Source organism: Mustela nivalis (genome assembly GCF_964662115.1).
Source record: "Mustela nivalis genome assembly, chromosome: 12".
NCBI classification, from domain to species: Eukaryota; Metazoa; Chordata; class Mammalia; order Carnivora; family Mustelidae; genus Mustela; species Mustela nivalis.
The window spans coordinates 1,817,257-1,836,638 of record NC_139031.1 but is presented as its reverse complement, the minus strand read 5'-3'; the positions used below and the strand labels follow the sequence as shown (position 1 = coordinate 1,836,638).

The 19,382-nt window shown below is 50.4% G+C and overlaps 1 protein-coding gene across 2 annotated transcripts in view; it reads left to right on the top strand.

Moving 5' to 3' along the window:
- The window catches only part of RNF32 (ring finger protein 32), a 37,362-nt gene that overhangs the window by 15,331 nt on the left and 2,649 nt on the right, over positions 1–19,382 (top strand). Inside the window, exon 8 of one of the 2 annotated variants that reach the window (XM_082692946.1) lies at positions 320–3,855. The exons of the other annotated variant lie outside the window; for it this stretch is intronic. Coding sequence (XP_082549072.1) covers positions 320–328 — 9 coding nt within the window. The 3' untranslated portion in view covers positions 329–3,855. Of the gene's footprint in view, positions 1–319; positions 3,856–19,382 lie in introns of those variants that run through there. 2 annotated transcript variants of the gene reach the window in all.

Genomic DNA, 19,382 nt, shown 5'->3' with positions numbered 1-19,382 from the left:
CCAAAATGTGAGTTTCAGAAATAAATAACCTCGGTTTCTATCCTTTCTTTGAATAACTTTTTAGCTTTTTTTTTTTTAAGATTTTATTTATTTATTTGACAGAGACCGCAAGCAGGCAGAGAGGCAGGCAGGGGATGGGGGGGGGAAGCAGACTCCCCGCTGAGCAGAGAGCCCGATGCGGGGCTCGATCCCAGGAGCCTGAGATCATGACCTGAGCCAAAGGCAGAGCCTTAACCCACTGAGCCACCCGGGTGCCCCAACTTTTTAGCTTTCATGTTTATTTTTGGCTTACCAGTTTTCCACCCTTATACCCCACAAGGCGGGGTAGAGCAGAGGAGCCGGCTAGCCTGGGTTCCAGCCTCAGCCCGTCCCACCAGCTTGTGGCTCCGGGCACAGCCTCCGGGCTCAGCTGTAACAGGGCAGTCATGACCTGAAGCCCCAGCGCTGCTCTAGGACTAACGCCCAGTAGGCCATGAGATGCGCCGCTCTTCCGTCCTGTGTTGTCCGAGCTCGTCCTCACGGTGACTGCTTCAGATGTGGTCACAGCCCCTGCTGCCGGGGACAGCACTGGATGAGGCTCTGGCGTTCTGACATCACGTAGCTTTAAATCGCAAAGATGGAACTCACCGTCGCACTTCCCTGCCGCCTTCTTTATGGAAGTGTCCCTTACACGTTTATTTAGCTCTTCCTACACCTGCTTTGTGAGCCTGCACTCGTGTTGGGAGTAAGAGTGATGAAGATTACCCTTTACTGTGTAAGGAGATCCCTGGTCCTAGAATGTGAGGCCCGAGGGACGGCGGCCCTGTGCCCCGGGGCAGAGGCCGACGTCCACCAGAAGCGTCGGGCTTTCACAGACTCCCCGTCCGGCCTTCTCCCCCGAGGTGCCGTGTCTCTGTGCGTCGCGTAACCTCGCCAGCTTGTTTGTGCCCTGGCTGGGGGGCTTCTCCAGAGAGCCCAGGACCACATAGGGATCCTGAAACCAAGTGCATTTAGGCTCGACCCTCAAACGAGATGACTGTCCTGGGGCCCTTCCTGATCACTGAAGTAGTTGGTCCAGGCAGTGAGTACAAAAGAAAATCGGGAACTCGACTGATTATGATGTCATTAAATCTCATGGATTTAATTAAGAAAATACACTTAGCTACCCTCGAGAGAAAGACATTAAATGCGATATAGGAACCAATAACCCTAAAATCCTGAATATCCTGAAGACAAGGAGGCGTAACCACTGCTGGAGATGAGCCCATGCGGCAGGGGCAGCCCGAGCGCAGGGGGAGAAGCCACAGGTGCTTGGCTGCTCTGCAGGAGGGGGTCCCCTCCGGCGGGCACAGGCGTGGGGCGGCTCCGGCAGGGGCAGCGTCCACAGCAGCCCGCTGGTTGCCCAAGACGAGGCAGGGGCAGAGCAGAGGCTATGGAGAGAATCTGCCATTCTACTTGTGAGTAAGAAAAACTCTATTTTCTGAGCCGTTCGTGCACCTTGTGGCATGAATTGGGGAGCTCAGGATATGTGAGGAACAAGGACAGAGTCCTAGTGAAAGCCCCCTCCCTTGCTGTCTGCGGGGGGGACAAGAGAAAAGCTTGGCTTTGTTCAGCACCATCCGTTTGACAGAAGCAACGACAGGTCGGCTAAACTGCTGCGAACTGCCTGGAAATGTGAGCCTCTGCTCTAAGAGCTTGGAGAGCAGTGGACTGCCCTCCGTCCTCCCCTCCGCTCGGACCTTTGCATCCGGCTTCAAAAAGCCCCCGTCTGTAGGCCAAGACCATGGATTCAGCCTCGGCGGGGGTCCTCAGTGCCACTCCCCGCGCTGAGGCGGTCTTAGGGCCGTCTGTCCGTCCTCCCTCTCCCGCCGGGACTGGCGGCCTCTCGAGGGGGGCTCACACTCGAGGCAGGGAGCGACTGTCCATGGCCGGGTGTCATCCTTCTGCGTTGTCCTCGTGCTCGCCTCTCTCCTGGGTCTGACAGGAATTCTGATACATTATTATCATTACTCTTAGTAATTCTACTATAATACTCTCTTGGCTTTCAAATCAGAAATTATTAATTTTTTTCTCTTACAAAATTTTAATTACAGATGATAGTCATTTTACCTATGTGTGTAATTTTTTTCATTTGCATATATCATCTTATTATAATTTTTTAAAATACAGGCTACACTCTGCTTTCACATAAAGCAGAGTTGTGAGACTCCAATGATTATACATCTATACCCAGACACCAACACACAAATGTGCACACGTATACAAAGACACACACTGTAATTCAGATCATTCTTCCCCCAAAGTGCTGATTTACTGTCATACTCAATTTGTTGAACAAATAAGCACTTTATAACTGCTTCAGCTATCTGTTAATTAAATCGATAATCCGCAGCTCTCTCTGCTACTTTCCTAAATGTTCACTTCAGTTTCTTCATTCCTCACTCTACTCACTTGTCCCATTTGGCCATAAACATTGAAATCTATAAACCCAAACCTCATTTTATTTTTTTAAATCCGGTTGATCAACCTCCAGTGTGATATCAGCGTCAGGTACAGAATTGAGCGACTCAGCACTTGCATACAGCAGTGTGCATCAGTGCGCGCGTCGCCACCAGTGCTCTCTTTAATCCCACCTCCCCTCCACCTCGCCTCCAGGGACCAGCAATTTGTTCTCTAGAGTTAAGAGTCTGTTTCTTGGTTTGTGTCACACTTTTTTCCCCCTTTGCTCATTTGTTTTGTCTTAAATTGCACATATGAGTGAGATCATGTGGTATTTGTCCTTTTCTGACTGATTTTACTTGCATAATGCACTCTAGCTCCATCCATGTTATTGCAAATGGCAAGGGTTCGTTATTTTTGATGGCTGCGTAGTATTCCACTATATGTACACACACCACATCTTCTTTCTCCATTCGTCCGTCGATGAACACTTGGGTTGGCGTCCATAGTTTAGCTATTGTAAATAGTGCTGCACTAAACATAGGGGTGCAGGTATCCCTTTGAATTCGTGTTTTTGTATTTTGGGGTAAATATCCAGGAGTGTGATTACTTCATCATAGGGTCGCTGCAGTGTTGACTGTTTCCTGCACTGGGCAGAAGCTTTTTATTTTGATGGGAGTCCCAATAGTTTATCTTTGCTTTTGTTTCTTCAGGAAACCTATCTAGAAAAAGCTGCTATGGCCAACATCAGAGAAATTACTGACTGAATTCTCTTCAAGGATTTCTTGTGGTTTCAAGTCTCATATTTAGGTCTTTAATCCATTTTGAATTTATTCTTATGCATGGTGTAAGAAATGGGCCAGTTTCATTCTTCTGCACTTAGCTGTCCAGTTTTCCCAACACCATTTGTTGAAGAGATGGTCTTTTTCCCACTGGATAGTCTTTTCTGCTTTATTGAAGACTGTTTGACCATATAATTGTGCATTTATTTCTGGGTTTTCTATTCTGTCCCATTGATCTATGTGTCTATTTTTGTGCCAGTACCATCCTGTTTTGAACACTACGGCTTTGCAATACAGCTTGAAGTCTGGAATCACGATGCCTCCAGCTTCACTCTTCTTTTTCAAAATTGCTTTGGCTATTCAGGGTCTTCTGTGGTTCCATACAAATTTCAGGATTGCCAAACCTCATTTTGAGTAAGTAAAGAGAGGGGCACCTGGGTGGCTCAGTTGGTTAAGCATCTGACTCTTGACTTAAACTCAGGCCATGATCTCAGGGGCCTAAGATCAAACCTCACATTGGGCTCCATGTTGCAAATGGAGCCTGCTTAAGCCTCCCTCTTTCCCTTTCCCTCCGCTCTTCCCCCCAACTCCCACTCTTGCCCTAAATAAATAAATAAATAAATAATGACAGCATTTACTTTCAGATAGTATACTAGTAGTAGGTACTCTTGTCATTGTTTCTGGTTGCCCATATGGGTACACATCTGTCTGCCCTTAACCCTGGGGGTGTGCTCCACGAGCCTCAGTGGATGCCTGAAATTGCAGATGGTACCAAACCCTATATATACTACATTTTTTCTCTACCTACACACTCAGGATAAAGTTCAGTTTATAAATTAGGCACAGTAAGAAATGAACCACAACAAATAATAAGACAGAACAATTATAAAAATCTAAAACAGCACACTATAATAAAAGCTATATGACTCTGTTTCTCTCTGTCTCTCTCCCTCAATATATCTTCCTGCACCCACCTGCACCCATCCTTCTTGTGATGATGTGAGATGACAAAATGCCCCGTGAGGAGATGAAGGGAGGGGAGTGACACAGCATTAGGCTACACCAACCTTCTGACAATGTGTAAGGGGAGGGTCGTCTGCTCCATGGTTCACAGTGGTTCACAGTGGGTACCAAGTGACCCACAGGTCATGGTTCACAGTGGGTAACCGACACTGTGAAAAGCAAGACTGCAGAGGGGGGGTCAGCTGTGTGTCTGAGTGTCTATGTGGTCAGAGCCCAGAGGCTATCCTTTCTTTTTTTTTTTTTTTTTTTTAAAGATTTTTTCTTTATTTATCTGACAGAGATCACAAGTAGGCAGAGAGGCAGGCAGAGAGAGAGGAGGAAGCAGGCTCCCTGCAGCGCAGAGAGCCCGACGTGGGGCTCGATCCCAGGACCCTGGGATCATGACCTGAGCTGAAGGCAGAGGCTTAACCCACTGAGCCACCCAGGTGCCCCCATGAGGCTATCCTTTCTTAGTCCAGTTCTTAGTCATTTACGGAATGGCTCTTATAATTTAATGATCTTTTTCCTACCTTTTTCAAACTCTCCTGCTGGCATAGTCTAGGAAATAGACCAGTTAATCTACAATTTTAATGTATAATTTTAGTGAAATCTGAAAATCACTGAACGAGGCTACTGAATGCCACATTACCTAGGACTGTACAGATGCATCCAGACCACGTGGACAAATCACACTACCATGAATTACTGGGTAAAAGACGGTGGAGGAACAGGATATTCACAGTCTCAAAGCATCAACCCAAAGATTATGTATAATTTGCAAAGGGTATGAGAAGCCTTTACATCGGAAAGGTCCAACAGACATCTCAACCTAATGATCGAAATTACCAATACCTGCACAAGTTGCAGGTATTGCTCCTCATGTGCACAGAGTATACTAGAACAAAACATCACCTTTATACTTTCATGCCAAAAATGCTTAACCTGAACCCAATCAAGAAAGCATGTGATCAAGTAAATCCAAAATGAGGAATATCCTCATTTAAAAAAAAAAAAAACTAAACAAAAGTAAGAACCTCTTCTTACTGTTCACCTATTAGATTGCAAGAACTGGAAAATGTGAAGATAATTTTCTAGTACTGATGAGAACAAGCGCTAAAGGGACATTCTTATAAGACATGGTAGGACAAAGAATGTACATCCTTCTGGTTGACAGTTCTCTGAGCCATCTCTAGAAGTCACCCTACAGCTATACATGTATGCTGAGACGCGGCCATGACTCGTTCACTATGGCAATGATTATAAAAGAGAAAGAACCAGAAACAGCCAGAGTCCGCCACCAAGGAACATCCGCACAGTGATTACTACACAGCCATTGTAAAGACCAAGTTAGATGTATATGTGGGGGTAGTAAAAGATTTCCAAAAAAAAGGCAACAAGAAAGAATAATAAGTAGACAAGGTATCATGATAGGATTAAACTATAATAGTAATTACAGCAAACATGATTGAGATGCATTTCCTTATTAAATAACAAACTTGAATTACATTGAAAGTCCACTAATAGCTGATTATGAGAGAAACATTTGAATCAAATGAAATAAAAATGCCTTATATAAAGGCATGCTCAAAAATAAATGATGCAAATGCAAATAAATAGAAAATCACAGAGCACATGGGTGGCTCAGTTGGTTAAACATCTGCCTTTGGCTCAAGTCAGGATCCCAGGGTCCTGGGATCAAGCCCCACATCAGGATCCCTGCTTACCATGGAGTCTGCTTCTCCCCCTCCCTCTAGCCTTCTCCACTCATGCTCTCTCTCTCTCTCTCAAATAAATAAAATCGTTTTTTTTAAAAAAAAGGCAAAAGCCATGAAAAAATAGAAAATCACAATAAAATAAAGGAGTATTAAAACACATCAGGAAATTCAGAGTCTAAGTTACATTCTGTCCTGGCGCTTGTGACAGTGAACACACTAGAGTTCTATGGTGTGTAGCTAACGCTGTATTTAGGGGCCACTAGGATTAAGCACATTTATTATTAAACAAGAAAGATGAAAAATAATGAACTAACCATTTAAGTCAGAAAGCTATTTAAACACTAAAGAACCCTTAAATGTAGGAAGTAGAAAGTATAAAGATAAAAGAAGTAATTTATTAGGATAAAAGTAAAACCAGTAAGTGAAGCCAATAGCTGGTATTTCAGGAAAGAGAAACTAGAAGTGACTATTTTTTCAGTGATTGGAAAACTACCAAGTACAAGATAAAGTCTCACCAGGGTTAAAAAAGATAAAAGAATGTAGACACACAGAATGGAAGGCATAACCATAGATGTGGAAATCGTTTTAAAATGATAAAACTGTATGCAAATTCATGCTCTTAAATCTGAAATTATTTACCTCCTATCAAAATAGGAAACACAGAAATATATAAAAATGACTGAGAAAAATTATATTAAATCGTCTCAATCTAAATCTAAACAGCCTTTCTTAGTAATGACAGCAATCTCAAGCTAAAGTGACATTTCCTTATCACAGTAAAGACCATATATCAGAAACTAAAAACATATTTTTAGATACTGAAACCCTAAAGATGCAAAATAGGTTATCTATTATCACACTTTGGCCAATCCTTGCCAATGCAATAATACAAGAAAACAAAATACCGTGTGTGTGTGTGTGTGTTTGTATTATATAATATTTAGTACATATATTATCTATATACATGGATTTTAAATCAGTAAAGTCATTTGAAGAGTTATTAGAATTATTAGATATTCCAATTCAAGGTAAACATGCAATAATTTTTTCCTATAGAGCAACAAGAATCAGGTACAAAGTGCAGTGGAATAGGATCCTTTTGTAATAATTAACACCTAAAAATAAAGGGACGTAAAAACTCTGATCAGGAAAAAAATGTTTTCTGGGGTTGACATTAGCAGCATGGCCAAATAAATGTTCCTCACTCATATCCACACCCTCCTCCAGCAACAACAGTCTTGCATCCAACCACAGGTAAGAGCGCCTCTGTGGGAACTGTGGGTTCCAGCACCACCGAGCAAGCGAGTCAGGAGTCTCACCCAACCATGTGTCCAGTAATAGGGACACACACCTCGGTGCCTGTGGACCCTGAGGTGCGCTAGTCCCTCTTGGCCACAGTCTGTGAGCCCCTGGAGAGCACTGCCTCAGACAATCACCCACATCCAAGAGAGACTTTGTGAAGTCCAGGTTTCCAAAGGAAACCTCCACAACGCCCTTGGAGAGGGCCAGAGGACTTACACTGTACCCACGTCACCCCTCCACCAAGTAGGCACAGCTCGGGCCCAAGAGAGATCTTCTTGGCCATGATTTCTCCTGCAGGGGAACGTGAGAGCTTGTGAGTGAGCACCCAGCTTCTTGGGCTGTGTGGGACATACCAAAAGGACTCATCCTTCCATCCAGCATACTGAGCCATGAGCTGCGTGACCGGGGGTGGGAAGAAACTGGAAGAGCAGCAGGTAGGACTCCTGAGGGCATGAAAAACACAAGGACCCTACCGACTGCTGCAGCCTCCATCAAGAAGCCCCAGGGGAGGTGCTTCACCTGTGGATCCCCCCACGTGGCCCCCAGTGCCACATGTGCCTCACTCACCCACACCCTGTGGCTGGTTCTCTGTGCGCACTCCTGATGGCGACGGCCAGGAAGCACATGCAGAGAGCCAGCCTGCATCTGGGGGCCGGGGGGAGAACACAGACTGGAGCTTCACCATCACCCTGGGAAAGTCGAAGGGAGGCCATCGGCACCTGGCCTGGCGTGACGCAGAGTCCAGAGAAGGCACACAAGCGTAAGAATTCTGCCATAAGAGGAGCACAACATGGAGCAGGAGTATCCATAGGAGGTCTGAGAAAGCCTCAGAACCCATACAGGGCTGACAGGACATCTCTCCTGACGCTACTCAGTAAAGACATAGGAGGCCACGGTTACTTTGGTTTGGTGACAGCAATGCAGGACTGAAAAAAACGTGAAAATCAGGACGATATGATACCACCAAAGGGTCTCGGCAGCCTCCTAGTCACCAAGCAAAGACGTGGCAAGCTACAGCCTGGTAAAGAATTCGAAACAGGCATTTGAAGAAAGCTCAGGTGCAGGAAAACAAAAAGACACATTTGATGGAATCAGGAAAATAATACGTGAGAAAAGTGACAAGCTCAATAGAAATAACAACAAAGAACCAAAGAAGTTCTGGCGCCTAAGAGATGGCATTACCATCGGAACGGATCAGGCAGAGGGAAGAACCTGTGAATTAGAAGAAAGGAACTTGGAAATTATCCAGTCAGAGGCAAACAAAGAAAAAAGAATGAACAAGAGTGAAGAAAGTATATGTGACCTTTGTGATACTATCCAAGGAAACAGTCTGTGAATTGGAGTCCAGAGGGGAGAGGGAGGGGCAGAAAGCTGGTCAAAAGAAATCATGGCTAAGAACTGCCCGAATCAGTGAGAAATTTGGAGAGCAAAATTTACGGAGCTCGGAGTCACCAAACTCAGTTTAAAGAGATCTCCCCCAGGGCGCCTAGGTGGCTCAGTTAAGCGTCTGCCTTCGGCTCAGGTCATGATCCTGGGGTCCTGGGAATGAGCCCTGCTGGCGCCAGCTTCCCTGCTCAGCGAGGAGTCTGCTTCTCCTTCTCCCTCTGCCCCTCCCCCACACGTGTATACTCTCGCTCTCTCTCAACTAGTAAAATCTTTAAAAAATAGAGATCTTCCTAAAATATATTATAATAAAACTCAAAAACCAAATAACCTTGAAAGCAGCAAGAGAAAAATATTCCACCCTCACGGGCGAACACCCATAAGGCATATTTCCCAGCAGAGACGTGGCCGGCCAGGATAGAGAGGGACAAAATACTCAGAGTGCTGGAAGGAGAAATTTCAACTGACCACACTCTCTGGCAAAGGTGGGCTTCAGAAACGAAGGATGAATAAAGATGTTCCCAGACAAACAGATCTGAGGGAGGCCATCACCACTGGGCCTGCCTTACGAGAATGCAAAAAGCTCTCCTCAAGCTGAGATGATAGGAGGCTAATCAGTAATGTGCCAATACAGGACTATGCACAGCACGGCAGGAAAGCTAAATACGTCGGCAAATTCAGACTCCTAACACTGTAACATGACGGGTGGGAAACTCTCACCTCTGTGTGCAGATTAAAGGACAAAAGTATCAAAAATACCTAGATCTACACCCATTTGTCAGTGAACATACAGTACAAAAAGGTAGACCGTGGAGCATCTGGGTGGGTCAGTGGATTGCGTGTCCAGCTCTCGAGTTTGGCTCAGGTCTTGATCTCAGGGTCCTCTCAGGTCCCGCGGTCAAGCCCGCCGTCGGGCCCCGCTCACTGGGTCTGCTTGAGACTCTCTCCCTCTGCTCCTCCCCTGCTCGCACCTGCTCACGCGCCCACCCGCTCTCACTCAAATAAAATCTTCAAAAAAAAAAAAAAAAAAAAAAGGAATATAAGCTTGCCAGTAACATGAAGCTTGAAAATCTAGAAAGCACAGACTAAGAGATTTGAAATAAAATGCAGCTCTCAGCCGTGGGTTCTCTTGGCATCCGTCCTGCTGGTGTCAGAACTGAAGGTGCACGCTCAAGTCCAGCTTCAGGAGAAGCAGCGTGTGCAGCTTTCCTAATAATCCACCTTTAAAAAAAAAACAAAAACAAAAACAAATTCCAAAGCCAGAATGAACAATGACTTTATCAAGCCTCCTCTGGGTGGGGGCCTAGCTTTGTAACATAGTGACATTCCAGAAATGCCAGCTTTTCCTCCAGAAGTCAGCCTCGCGGCGGCCCCTGAGAACGGGCCTGGGCACCCACCACCCTCCCACCACCTAAAAGTGCACGGAACTGTACATTAGTAAACAGACATCTGATGTTTGAATTTGAGAAATTAGTAAGTTTACAAAGCAAAATGTGCAGTAACAATATGCTACCTTCAAGGGAAACGTCTATAATAGGAAAGAAAGGCAAAGAGGGAGAAAAGTGTGACATTTTTAGGCATAATAAATTAGAAGGTGCTTCTGTTTAGAGCTTCAAGATCTCGCCAAGATGGACATGTTTTTAATACTGTAGATTAGATTAGTGCAGGTCATTCTGTTTTTATAAACTGACCCCTCTTTCTTAGAACTCTGGCCTTGCCTGTTCCTCCCTCTGTTACAGGGGGACTAATGAAGTCTCTTCTAAACTTTGGCTTCCCTGAACCTACTGGATGTTAACTAATTAATACAGAGTTCGTCTTTCTACAGACAGTAATGCTTCCATACGCTGAGAATTTCTTCTTGCAGATTTTTCTTCCTTTAAAATGTCGTTGGCACATTCTTAACAAACTGAACAAGAACAAAGTGATGTGTTATAATGTGGGATCTTTTCAATAGATTTCAGTCCTGTGTAAAGAACCGAACAGATCAAATGTTGGATTTTGTCTCTGAGTGTCAGAGAATTCAGTTGGAGTCAGCAGTGCCTTTGAGTGGGCACCGGGGCTGTCGGGGATGGCACAGCTGTCCTGGGCGCTCTCACAGTGTGTCTCGGTGGACTCCGGCCAGAGCGGCCTGGAGAGGTCAGGAAAGCCGCTGTGCTCCTACCTGTCCCCAGTGTGTACAGAAAGCCCGAGTGTTGGCCACAATGCAGTGCTTGGTCCTTGAATGCCTTTGATCCTTATCTAGAAATTCTGCTAGCATATGTCATATAATTGAGGTATGGTCTTTTATTGCTGCAATTAAAACTTTTCAAATGCATTATACTATCTCCACCCAAGCTAAAAGTCCTGACCATTGTTTAAAAAGTAAGGTTAGTGATTTGTCAGATGCCCTGGCTGACTTGAGGGGCCGCCTGCTCCCACACCCACCCACATGAGATTTCTCTTACTTTTTTCATTGACATCTCACCAAACAGCATAATGGTCTTAAAGTTTGTTTAGTCCTTTGACTTCCTTTATCACGTAGAGATGGCAAACATTCTGTTGCTAACTTGGAGTGGTTCCAAGCAGCAAGACTGGGAGGGTATTAAACCAGTAAAAGCTTATCAACTGATTCATTGATATGCTGTAAATTCCAGGCTTTTCATTTTGCTTTTGAGGGTGGTCATAAGTCAACACATTAGTAAGCAATTTGCTGACATCCAGACGGATCACTTAGAGAGGCCCCCCGGGCAGACAAAGTTCACCTGGTACTTTTGTTCATGTATTTTTTTTTAATGTTTAGCTGGTATGTTACTTGTAAATGACCAGTAATTGCTTTACGTATCAATAAGCTTATCAAATATCTGAAATAGAAGACTTTTTTAAAAGGAAAAATATATGAAGACATTCCTTCTTCTTAAAACTGAATATTTTACACACTTTGTTTCCGTAGAATTAGTAATATTAATCATTGGTTTAAAAACTAGAACTCAACTGGCTGCTTTTGGGGGGAGGGGCAGTTTTTGCCCTTTCAATGACTAAGGGCATCTGACCCAGATACCAGTAAGGAAGTAAAGAAAGCAAGAGCACATAAGAACTTGAGATGCAAGCAAGAGTTAACAAAGGCTGCACTGAGAATCGGCCAGACAGGTGGTCATAAGTATCGCTGATTTAACGTTGTAACTATCACCCTTGCTGACTTTTGACTGTGTGCAGCTGCAAGAGTAAGGTCACAGCAGTTCGCGTGTAGGATTCTGCTGCAAATGCGGACTGAAGGGTTCTCAGTATCCGTATTAATAAGCTAACGTCGATGTCATGATTAAAAGCTAAATGCCGATGCTTTGTTCAATCTTGAGAGTTGGAAATAACTTCACGTCATTCCTCGGAGGCATCGTCCTTTTGTTTTAATCCCAGAAAGGACGCCATGCTGTCCTCCTTTAGAACGTGGACATTGGGGCACATATGCGTCCTTGTTTCTAATCTACAGCAAACGTAAAATCGAGATTTTTTAAGGAATGCTAAGGGCCTTAGCATGAATCAGGTGCTTCTCTGGACCTAAGGAATTCATTCGAGGAGATAAGAAATACACACAGAAAAGATAACAGCGTCCCGCCGCGCTAAGTGCCCAGGGCAGGGGCCCCGTGCTCTGAGAGCTGAGAGAGCAAGCTCACCGGAGCGGAGCCACGCACCCCGGGTGCACATGCGGTCCTCGGGAGCCTTCGGTGCAGGAAGTCATGGAAACAGGAAAACAGGGCAGTTACTCATGGGACTCTGTAACCATGACCAGCCGGCTGGAAAGTCCTACCGGACAGGAATGAGAGGGAAGGTGGGCGCGAGGCCCCAAGGGATCCTGGAGGGATCTCAGCCTCCAGACAGGCCCAGGATGAGGAGTCTGAGGTCAAAGAAGAGGTGGTGAGGCCCGTGCTCCAAGACGACAACTCGGCCATCAGAGGCGAGCGGGAGGCAGCAGGGCGACTCCTGCCACACCGGCCCCCGCCCCCTCCCACCTGCTGCCGGGCACAGCTGGCAGAGCCCCCCGCACCCTGCCGGCTCCTGCTGGGCCTCTGCGCCCTCTGCTGAGTCCTCCTTGTTCCTGCAAGCTGGAGGCCCCCTTGCGACAGGTCACCCGGGTCCCCGGGCCGCAGGTGCGGTGCCAGCCGTTCCCACACCGTCGGACCAATCCTGTTAGTCACTCACGGCGCCAACACGGAACGGTGGATACTCAGAGTGAGTCACCCCGTTTTCGTGGCCCTGCAGCCCCGTCACATATGCCGGGAACCGCTCCTTCCCTCACGACGAAGTGCTTCCGAGCGGCAGGAGGGAATGAGTGGACGCGTCACCGAGTGTGGGGTCCGCGCTTCGCGGGGCCGGGGCCGGCCCAGACCACAGCCCTTCGGTGGCTGATGCCCGCAGCTCCGCACTTCGCCACGCTCGTCCAGCTCCCCCTCCCCCAGCAGAGCCCTAGGGCCAGCCCCTGGGCCGTGGTCCCGGTCGCTGCTGCCCCGCAGGTCGCCTTCCCGAGCGGAGACCACAGCTAACACGTGCCGGTAAGATGTGGAGAAGCGGTGAGCGCGCAACCGGGGCGGCGACGCCGGAGCCGGGGAGCCGCGTGGGGAGCCGCGGGTTCCGGCTCGGGGAGGCCGACGGCCGGGCTGCGGGAGAGCCGCGCACCCCAAGCCCCCGCAGCCCCCCAGAGAGGGTGGGTGGCTCCGGCCCGCAGCGGGCGCGGCTCCCGTGGGGGGGCTGCCGTGGGGAGGGCACGGGTGGCCGCGGGGGCTGCACCCGGGGCTCGGCGAAGCGGCGGCCGGAGCAGCAGCCCGGACGCCGCGACCCTCGGGCGCTTGTGGAAAACCGACCCTGCCTCGGCCGCCCCCCGCCGCCCGGCCGCCCTCGCGGCGCCGCAGGCTCTCCCGTCGGTTCGCGGGGGTCGGAGCAGAGAGCCCGGCGTCAGCATCTCGCGCTGAACGAGGCCAGGTTCCCGCAGACACACAGGAGCGGGTGGTCCCCACCGGAGGTCCCCAAGGCCGTCGGCGTCCGCGCGCACGCGTGCGTCGAACCGCGGGGGACCCCCGCGCCCGGTCCGCAGGCGGCTCTCGGGGCCGTGGGCGCAGGCCCGCGCGGGGCTGCGGGTCCCGGAGCCGCAACACGGAGCCGAAGGGAGCCGGTCTCGGAGGACGCTGCGGCGACGGTGGGTCAGCGTGGCCCCGACGGACAGGCCGGAGGAGGAGGGCGCCCGGGTTCCGAGACCCCGCGCGGCGCGGACACCGACGGCTCCCGCGGAGTCAGGTCGCGGGCGGCCACGAAGGAATGAGTCGGAGTTTCCGCGTCCACACGGGTGCGGAGACAAGCGGACACCGACCCGTCCACGCGGGCGCCCGGGGGCTGCTCCGCTCCGTCGCGATCCCGGAGCCCCGGGCAGGCTCAGCGGGGCGCGCGCTCCCCTCGGTCCGCCCGCCGCTGGCTCGGTCCGGTCCCTCTGTCTGTCTGTCAAGTCAATAAAGAAGCTTCTCTAAACCGCTAGACGCGTCACTCACGTCTCCACAGCGGACACGACTCGCGGGACCCGGACGACGCAGGACGGGCGCGCGCCCGGCGGCCCCACACGGAGCGCGGGAACGACGGGGAGACCGGCGCAGGCGCAGACGGGCGCGTGACGCAGGCGCAGACGGGCGCGTGACGCAGGCGCAGACGGGCGCGTGACGCAGGCGCAGACGGGCGCAGAGGCGGCGCGCGCACGTCCGGCCGAGGCTCAGGGAGCGGGACCGGCCCCGCCGCCAGCACGCGCCGCGCCCGCGCTCGGACAGACACGCGGACGCGCAGACGCGGAGCGGAGCACGGCCCGTCCCGGTCCAGGAGTAAAGCGCAGAGCGCGGTCCGCCGCGGCGTTCGGCTGGAAGCGTGAAGCCGCCGGGACGTACGCGGGGTCGTCGGACGCCCCTGGACAGCGGGCGACGGCGCGGAACCAGCGCTGCTGACGCCGGGACGGCGGACCGGCCCTCCCCGCCCGGCGGCCGCGGGTGACCCCGGGGAGCGCTCGGGTCGGAGCTCGGAGCGGGAGACCCCCCCCCCCCGACGGTCGGGCCGCGGGTCCGGCCGGCCCAGGCTTCCGGAAGCGCCGAAGCGCCTGCCCCGGCGGGTGCACGGCCCGAGCCGCGACCGAGGCGAGGACGGAGCGGGAAGCCTCGGGGAACAGCGCCGGGTGAGGCCGCGCGGGGTCCGGCGCCCCCGGCCCCAGACCCGGAGTACTAGAGGCAGCGGGCGGGTGCCGGACCCCGCGGAGGCAGGACGAGGCGCCTGGACAAGGTGACGGGGCTGCCCTCGCCAGCGCCCCGGGCAGGCCCCAAACAGCCCTTCAGGCGCGTTTCCCTCTGAGCTGCTTTGTCTGCGTCCCCGTGTGCGAGCAGTTGGGGTCCCGCCCGCGCCTGGCGCCCGCAGGTCTCCCCGACACGGGCTCCGCGTGCACGCGGCCTCCGCTCCGCGCTGGCTCCCGGCTCTGCGGGCCCCGGAGAGCCCCCGGTGGTCCCTCACGCCTGCAGCGGGGGCCCCAGCCCAGGAAGGGCATGAAGGCGGAGCCAGATAACGTGGACGCTTCACGTCAGGCAGGTGACCTCAGCAGAGTCCCCAGCTGGCTGCCGCTGCCCAGGTTCTGGTCCAGCAGGTCGGGGCACGGCTGGGACTCGGCATTTCCAACAGGCTTCCGGGCGAGGCCGAGGCCGAGGCCGCGGTCCCAGCGCGACCGTTGAGAGCCGGCCCCCGGTCGGGCAGTCACACCCGTGCGCGGCCTCCAGACCACACAGACCACACGTCTGTGTTCAGGAAGAACCTCAGAATATGCCTCGCACCCGAAGTTCTTTGTAAGGTCTGCAATAGAGTGACCCCTTTTCTCTGAGCATAATTTTGGAGGAAGGAAAGATCCTACGTTCCATTCCATGGAGACCTGGGAGATGGCTCTCCCTTCAAGAAAACTCAGCACCCGGGGTCCTGAAACCTGAACGGGAGCCCGCGGTACAGACGGCCAAGGACTTCTCCCTTTACACCGCAGGGAACTCTTCTGCCCATCATCCGTTTAGAGAGTATCAGACAGTGGAAGAGCCAAAGAACAAAGAAAAAAGCAAAGCCCTAGGATTCACCGATCGACGCTCAGTTAAGCTACAGCTGCCTGGCAGTTCAGCGGGGGCAGCGGCACCAGCTTCCTCGCAGCAGGCCAGCTTCGTCCAGGCCTCCAAATACAGACGCTCCTCGACCGATGACGGCACGAGCTCCCGACACAACCATCGTAAATCAAAAATATCATTAAATCAAAAATGCATGTCCCGCACCTCCCCTCGCCAAGGTCACCGCAGAGCGCGGCCCACCTGAAGTGCGCCCAGAGCGCTCCCGCGAGCCCGCAGGTACGCAGTCAGGAAACACGAAGCCTGTGTGACAGTAGGGTGTCCAGTCGCTCCTGGACTGCACGGAACGCTGTCCTGAAAGGGACGGACGGGCGGGCGGTGGGGGCGCACCCAGTTCCCACCCTGCCGACCGTTGACCCTCGTGATCGCACGGCTGCTGGGAGCTGCGGCCACCGGCCGGCATCATCAGGGAGGGTCCGACCTCAAAGCGCTAGCCCAGCAAGAGGTCCACGTCCTGAACGTGGACACAGTTTCTACGAGTGTGTCGCTTTCCCACCATCGTAACGTCGAAACATTGCGAGTCAAACTCCTGTAAGTTGGGGGCGTCTTTATGGCTAAAAAATAATTGCAAACAAACCCCCAAAACACAGGTGTCTGGAAGATTCCCGCACACATCATTAAAACCCCAGCCACCAGCCATGTGGGTGCCTTTCCCTGAAACCCAGCAGTCATCCTGTACCAGCCAGGGACAAAGGCCAGCAGGGGCTCCCTCACCACAGCTGCCCTCCCTTCCTGTGGGTCTCCACGAGGTCTTAGGGGAGGAAAAGAAGTGGAAGGGCACACTTCGTCCCCAAAGGCCCATTCTGAGGTCTGACCCCGGAGCCGTAGCTCTGGAGGGAACTTCCGCACTGTGTTCAGACAGGTGGGGCCATATAAAAACAGAACACACATGAGATATCCCATAGACCAGAACACTTGAGTGCTGGAAATTCTTACCACCGTCTAGAATCTACATCCCCTATATCATCCATCTCATTGTCTCTGAGATTCGGACGGGCTTCGTTCCCATCTCCAAGCCCAGCAACACGGGACAGGTGTGGCCACTCAACCAGGACACTTCTAACTGCTGGAGCAAAGCAGTGCAGCCAGGGACGAGTGCAGCCAGCCACCCTGTAGGAGGCAGACTCTGTCCCCTCCAGCCTTTTGCTGGGCTGTCCCCGGAGCAGCAAAGTCCTGTGAGTCCAGCCCGGAGACCCCCACGTCCACTTGGAAGAGCCATGTCAGTGGCCCCAGCTAGCACGGGAGGAATGGCAGTGTGAGTCTCTGGACGGGATGCCAACTTCTCCAGACAGCTCTGTGCTGGGGAAGGAGCAGCAAGAGAGTAAGAGGGTGACAGCCAGCACAGCCCTCGGAGAAGATGATTCCATAGCTATTTACATGTTTAAAAAGGAGCCCCCCGGTGTGGCCCTGGCCAAGCGACATCCCTGGGCCTCGGGCACTGTGTCACTCTCCAACAACCCCACTCCGTGTAGCACTGTCCACGGGAGCCACCAGCCACATGCCGTGTGCGCCTCTCGAGTCCTTGAAGTGAGGCCAGTCTGAGTTGAAACAGGCTGGATACACAAGATCTCAAGGACTTAACGGGAAAAAAAGAATAAAATTCCTCATTCATAGTTTATTCAATTGACATATTTTGAAATAATATTTTGGATATGCTGGGTTAAGTAAAACTTGAAAATTAATTTTACCTTTAAAAAAATTTTTTAAAACGTGGCTTCTGCAGGTTTTAGGATTAAAGATGTAGCTCATGTTACATTTCTTTTGCAAAGGGACGATCTAGAGTAGCTAGCTCTTACATTTTAGAAAGTTCTAAAAACAATGACGCTTAAAGGGGGTTTTTCTAAGTGTATCACACTATTTTGAGAAGATAAAGAAAAATAATGCAGTCCACCCCCAAAACCCTCTTTCAATTTGAAGATAGTTGACACACGATGGTACGCTGATTTCGGGTGTGCAACACAGAGACTCCCGAGTCTGTCCAGCGTGCTGCGCTCCCCACGGGCGTAGCTCCCATCTGTCCCCGCGTGGCCCTGACACACCACCACTGACCGTCCTCCCTCTGCTGTGCCTTTCATCCCCGTGACGCGTCCGTCCGTACCTGGAAGCCAGACTCTCCCACAACCCTTCACCCACTGCGCCCGTCCCTCCAACCCCTTTCCCTTGAGCAGCCGCCGGTGTGTTCTCTGTCCTTACGGGTCTGTGTCTGCTTTTCGTTCTTGGTTTTTAGATTCCACATATGCGTGAAGTCATGTGGTATTTGTCTTGCTCTGTCTGACTTATTGCACTGAGGATAATACCCTCTAGGTCCATCTCTGTTGTCACAAATCACACAATGTCATCATTTTTATGGTTGTCTAATATTGCTCTGTGTGTGTGTGTGTGTGTGTGTGTGTGTGTACCACATCTTATCCATTTATCTATGAATGGACACATTGCTGGTTTCCATATCTTGGCTATTATAAACAATGCTATAATAAGTATAAACAATACATATATCTTTTCAAATTAGGGTTTTCTGGGCAAATATCCAGTACTGAACTATTAGATCATATGGTAGTTCCAATTTTTTGAGAAATTTCTATACTGTTTTCCACAATGGCTGTCCCAGTCTACATCCCCACCAGCAGTGCATGAGCACTCTTCCCCAAAACTCTTTAATAAAAACCATTCACTCTGCCCCTACCCAACGCCCTCGCTGTTTCCAGTCTTTTCTCAAGATTTTCTCAACTAAGATTGCCTTTTCTCTGGTAATCCAGATCTTTACAACCTAACTGAAAACCATGAAACTATTCTTCCTTCCAAGCCTAGCAAAGGAGAATGACTTCTGGACTCTTGAAGCCCTTTGTAATCACAAAATCACTTTTCTATGTAGGCATTGTTCCTAACATGTTTGTTCCTGGGAACTCACACAGGACTTAGGGCAAGATGGACAAACCATCCAAGACCTGTATAACTGTAACCAAGACACTAACAAAACAGTAACTGTCTTAATAAAACCCCTACTAAAGATTTAGACACGTTAAATTTCTAACAAGCCAATAATCGTAGAACTGTTCCCTTTTTGAAAAGAAGTGGTGGAAAAACCAGGGAGAATCACACAGTAAATACTTCCAAATCAGAACATAGACCAAAACAGTCTGGGGAGGAATAGAGAGAGAAGGAGATCATGTTAAACCACTTTGGAGTTAGCAACTGTGGCTTCTACAAGATGGAGGCATGTTCCATTTTACTCATCAGACGCCAGCGAATTCTCCCACCAGTGCACGCGCCGTAGCAGGAGGGTCTGTAGAACTCCTGCCTCACCCCGGCCGTTCCCGCTGCTTGTCATCAGGAGGTGCTGACAGCCACCCCACAACCTGCTAAATTGTTGGCCTAAGATCACGGTGTTTTTCTAAATCCTTTTGTATCAAAAATGTAGTACTTTATAAACTGAGCAGGGGCGAGTTAGAGAACTCTATTCAAGGACAGTGCTTTCAAGGCAAACTCTTTAAAGTTTGAGATAAAAGTAATATGCTGCCTCCATTGTGGTAGACTGGCAAGGGAAACACTTTTAAAGTAAGTCCTAAAGATCCGTTCTGTAGCAAGGGGCTATACAATTATCCATAAATCAATTACCTCCGCTAAGGAGGTTT